Source organism: Limulus polyphemus, unplaced genomic scaffold (assembly GCF_000517525.1).
Source record: "Limulus polyphemus unplaced genomic scaffold, Limulus_polyphemus-2.1.2 Scaffold4778, whole genome shotgun sequence".
In the NCBI taxonomy this organism is placed as follows: Eukaryota; Metazoa; Arthropoda; class Merostomata; order Xiphosura; family Limulidae; genus Limulus; species Limulus polyphemus.
In genome coordinates this window covers 41,545-47,151 of record NW_013670388.1, presented here as the reverse complement: position 1 = coordinate 47,151, position 5,607 = coordinate 41,545, and the positions used below count along the sequence as shown (strand labels likewise).

Below are 5,607 nucleotides of genomic sequence, written 5' to 3'. Positions count from 1 at the left end.
TCATAGCTTATCAAACAAGACATTCTCTGGTCTGTAGCAAGGGGTAGACAAAAAAAGGCTTAGCCAAGGTGCTGTTGCCCTCACAAAACCCATGGTTGAAAATGCAGTGTGTTTTCAACAGCATCGTGTTTTGAATCGGCCAAGATAACCACTCGGCCACCAGTGGAAGATCTGTGCAACTGTACAAAGTGATTCTAAATTAAAGGGTATAAGAAACATCATAGCTTATCAAACAAGACATTCTCTGGTCTGTAGCAAGGGGTAGACAAAAAAAGGCTTAGCCAAGGTGCTGTTGCCCTCACAAAATTTGAAGGACGTGTAAACTTCCTGGATATTTTAGTTTCTCTTGTTTATAAAATTCACGACACAAAAAGAAACAAATACTCAGATGTGCATTCATACATAGCAAACTCAAAATAAAACACAAAACTAAACAATATATAGATGTTACTAGTACTAAAAACTTAACCACTTATAAACCAGCTATAACCTTAAAAGTCAAACCTAGCCTACATGAAGTTGAACCAATCATAGTTTCCACACCTCATAGATATAACTTTCTAGAATAGTCTACTATTCAAAATTGCTCATGTTTTTATTTCCTTTTTGTCTTTAACTCGTTAAACTCTACTTTAGATACTTGCAAAAAGCTTCACATGTGCGTAACCATCCTTAATTTTGAATGAGTGAAGACAGCTGGTCTACAGCATCCACCACCAACTATAAGTCTACTCTAATAGAATAGTGAGATTTGACTGTTACTCTTATATCACTTGCATGGCCACAGAGTGTGATGCAAACTATAGACCCTCGAATTCACAGTTTGGACCACCCAGCCAGTACACTTAGTTATCAGTTTAGTTTCAAATGGATAACCAAAACATTTGATGCGATTACTAATAAACATTACATGTTTTAGTTTTACAATGCCTAGCACAATTCACTTATGAACTTCCTGTGTTCATTCGGATTCATCCTTCTAAACTAAGTTTCTGAAGAACAGCCCGAACTTGTAGATTAGCAAACTATAATCGTATGTTGACCCTGACATCTAAAACACAAATATCAAACTATTTATAGTCATTATTGTAGAAACATAACTGTAAAAAAAAACAGTAACTGTTGCACTAACAAGTTTCATTGACAAAACATCAAGATATAAAGAACAAACCTCTTAAATATAGCATTTGTGTTCACATGTTCAAGCCAAATTTCACACCTGCACAGGATTAATTACCATCTACATATGAAGTAATGAAAAACAGTTGAGCTAGTATACTTTCTTTCACGATTAGTTATTTCTTTTGTGCATTTTCTTTGGGCAAAATCTCCATCAAATAGAAATGGATCTTCCTAAATAAGTAAAAGTCAGTGCCCTAATTTCACATGACAAATAAAAAAAAACTTAAATGCCTACTCACAAATTTTTTGTTTTAAAAGTTCTTGGTGAAATATTCTATATAAAACATTACACGTTAATGGCGGACTACTCTCTTAACGTTTAGTACAAACATCGCAATCTTACTGGTAAAAAATATCACTATCGTACATAGGTTAGGCTTAAGTTAAAGCATTTAGTTTTAGTAACTTTTTTTAAGTGTTCACATTTAATATACTAAATTAAAAGTTAAGCATTGAAACCCATATAATTGCAATCTCAACACTAGTTAACAATGATACTCATTGCTTAAAACAGTTTTTTAAATATCCTAATCTACTTATTGATCTCTTCACATTTCATACAAAATATCAAAAAAGATATTTCTATTTCATAAACATTTCAATTTTCTTCAAGAATTATCCTAAAACTCCACAGCTACTTGAAAGGATTTTGTTTTGTTTTAATGTAATGCTACACGGTAGGCTATCTGAGCTGTAACTGCCACGTGGATCGAATCCCGAATTTTAGCATTATAAGCCCTCAAACTCACTGCTAAAATGCTTGGTGACACTTCTTCAAAAAGTAAACTCAGGTACAATTAAATATATAAAATGATTAATTCATTATTTAAGTAATTTGCACAAGTTTGCGGTGAACAAACTCACCGAATCAACCATCCGAAAATTCATATTGTTTTTATGATAAACATCAAAAAGAAAAAGACATTTTGACACAACTTTGCACCTCACCTCACGATAAAGGTTTTTGTAGATAAATTGTATTTTTGGAAGGACAGGTACTTTTTAAATTTAGGGTTCCAATTTTATAGCAAACTTTGCTGGCACATGGCTTACAATAGTGAAAAATGTCTGTATAAAAACAAAAAAAAAGATTGATATAAAATAATTATTAGCACATATAAATTTTCTATAACCATAAATCTTTCACTTCGAGAGCACATACACATTTATCGTAATAACAAGTATATCTAATTTGTGATTTATTTTTTAACTAATGTTTTTTATTCCTTAACAATTTAACAAGGTCCTTATAACGGTTTCTCGAAAAGATTTTACTTAATTATTGTTAAGCTAATAATATTTTATTAAAAACATGGTTAAAGTACGTTAAAAAAAAAGAGATTGTGTATCACATAAAAAGCAGCCAAGAAGTCACTGTACTAAACGAATAAACTTACAACAGTTAAATCATGTTTGATCATAAAGTACACAATGAGCAAAAATATGCAATTTGAAAAACATCTATAAACAGAAAATCTGCCTGGTACTACTACTGTCTTTCATAAAAACTTTTATAGCTCTTTCAAACACGTATATTGCTGTAATTAAGTTTTCAATATTGCAGAAGCTAACCGAGCTAAAAATAACAAATGCATCAAAAAAATAGAAGTACCATTGTACTAACACGCATATATTTTTCATAAACTCTAGCAATGCTCTCCTAGAAAAATCCCTCGTAAATCTCCTTGGTTTCTAAGCCTTATAATTTTTATTATATTAATAATATTGTTTTTGAAGCTATTTGATTACTGAATATTTCAAACTGTTATTAATCACATTTAATATTTTCTTGGCTATAATGTTATGCGTGTTCACAAAGACATTTTGTTGGTCATATGTCCAAGCTCAAGGATAGTATAAGAAAGAAATGCACCGAGTCTTATAATGATACCCCTTTACAGAAAACCCTCACCTGAAAACTGTAAAATCAAAATATTACTTAGTACAACAAATTTGAGTAATTCAGTCTCTAAAGCAAAGCACATAAATAGAAATTCTTAACACGTAAAAAGAGCATTAGTGCATTTTAAATTATTATGTTACAAAAAATAGGAATTTTATATCTAAACCTAAAATGCATTGCTGCTTAATCCTATCTCTGAGGAACCTCTCCTAAGTTTTGACAGAAGATCTTTCAAATTTATTTGGAAAGCTCCTTTCCAAATTATTTCTACAAACTTCCTCTGCTAAAAAAAAATAATAATAGCCATGAAAAACTAATTTAAAAAATTATAATCTTAAATTTCGTAGAGAAGAAAACGAGTATATTTGTTTTTACGGAAAAAAATTGACAGCTTAGTCAGTCAATTTAATTAAAAAGTTAATTTTCCACATACTAAAAAAATGCAAATTCCAAAGATATCAATAGTAGTTTCAATCTCTTTACAATGGTAAAAAATACAGTAGCATTGCATAACTTGTATAATACTAAACGAAGTAAAACTAAAAAAAAAAGAGATTCATAATTGTAAGTTTCTGAAGTTAATATAAAACTGGATATAAAAACAGTTTTTGCATATTTACAAAGTATAAAAAAAAAGAGAGAAAGCGAGAACAAAACTATTATTAATGCTACCCCAACAATTAACTTAAAATGTTTTGACATAAAAATTCCACTTGTACCTAAATAAACAACTCTTTAATGCTGCATTTGCTGCGAGGCTTGAATCGAAGATGCTCTTCAACGTACTGACATGGGCAACGAGCTGTGGTGCAGTGTCGAGGAGGACAAGGTGATGTTCTGTCTTCTATATCCCCATGCAAAGGCATATTTAGGTCCAGTCTCTTTCGAACAAACTCTTTAACCCATCTTTGGCTGTATCTCACAAGCAGTTTCTCGGCATACTTCTGAAATACCAAAAGTAGAGCAAGATTATTTTCAGACAAAGTTTTATCAATAGAAGTTTGTTTGTTTGGAATTTCATGCAAAGCTATACGAGGGCTATCTGCGCTAGCCGTCCCTAATTTAGCAGCGTAAGACTAGAGGAAAGGCAGCTAGTCATCACCGACAACTTTGGGCTACTCTTTTACCAATGAATAATGGGATTGACCATCACATTATAATGCCCCCAAGGCTGAAAGGGCGAGCACATTTGGTGTAACGGAGATTCGAACCCGCAACCTGAAGATTGCGAATCGAGCGGCTTAACCATCTGACCATGCCGAGCTGTATCAACAGAAGTAATGACCTGCATTCTCAAACAGGTTTTCTATACATTAAAGTGGTTTCTTACAGAAACTCAAGATACCAAGAAGTAACAAAAAGAATGGAAGTAATCAAGAAACAGTCACCTGATAACAAAGTGTCTCTTCTGGATGATGAGTAATGTTAATTACAGTAAAATAAATAAATAAATTGATGTTAATAAATAACATAATGTGTAATGAATTAAGTATAATTTATGACAATTCATCAAGTTAATCTTGTTCAAACCAAAACAGTTATTGGTTATAAAATTAGTGTCTTGACCACAGCAGGACATAGTGACAAACACAAGATATATCTCACATTATTTTTATGCACCTCTGTTTTCAAGTCCATGCCGAATAAGGAGGAATGAAAAAAAACATCTAGTCAAATGTAATATTCGTTAATTTTCTTAGGCCTAATTCAGTCATTTAAAGCAATAAAAAAATGTTTCCTTTCCATTTACTTTATTGGTTTGTTTAAGATGTTTGTGTATAGCTATAAAAGGCCTATCAGCATTAGCCATCTCTAATTTTGAACATATAGACTAAATTAAAGTAACTAGTCAACATTACTCACACAAGTTCTTGGGCAACTTTAATCAAATAGTGGGGCTTAACCATAGCTCTTATGACACGCCTATGGCCCCAAAGTGTGAGAAAAGATTTTGTGGCAACTGGACTTTAATCACAGATCCTCAGATTCACAGTCTGGAATACTAAGCCTCATCCAGCACTCATTTAAGTAAAAAACTTAAATATTTAAATAGATAAAAATGTACAACTAGCTTCTTGTTCACATGATAAAATGTATGAAAGAAATTCAAATGTAATAGCAATTCAACATCAATAAAAAGTTCACGTATTAGAACAAAACATAACACCGTATTATATAAAAAAATTGCATTTTCTAAACCAAACAGTTTGTAGATTACTTAAAAAACTTTGTATTAAATACCTGGAGAGATACTTGTTCAATGAATTTCATGCAAACAGAATCATCTGTGTACTTCTACACACTGAATAAGAAACAAAGTTAAAAATAATACATCATATCAACAAGAAATTCAACTGTCAATTTTTCGTATTTCAATGAAGTATCATCCCTAAAACTGTATATTGTACAATTAAATAGTCTGAAAAAGTATAAATTTTCCTTCAAAGTAAAGAGGAGTGTATAATAAAATGTCAACCACACTATACCTGCTATATCCAATACTGACAAAACGTTTACCCAAT

At 31.3% G+C, this 5,607-nt stretch overlaps 1 protein-coding gene across 1 annotated transcript in view; it reads right to left on the bottom strand.

The window, feature by feature from the left end:
• Positions 1 to 3,804: 3,804 nt before the first annotated feature.
• The window catches only part of LOC106471675, an 11,124-nt gene continuing 9,321 nt past the window's right edge, over positions 3,805 to 5,607 (bottom strand). Inside the window, exon 5 of the mRNA XM_013932292.2 lies at positions 3,805 to 4,029. Within this exon, the coding sequence (XP_013787746.1) occupies positions 3,805 to 4,029 (225 nt within the window). The remainder of the gene's footprint in view (positions 4,030 to 5,607) is intronic.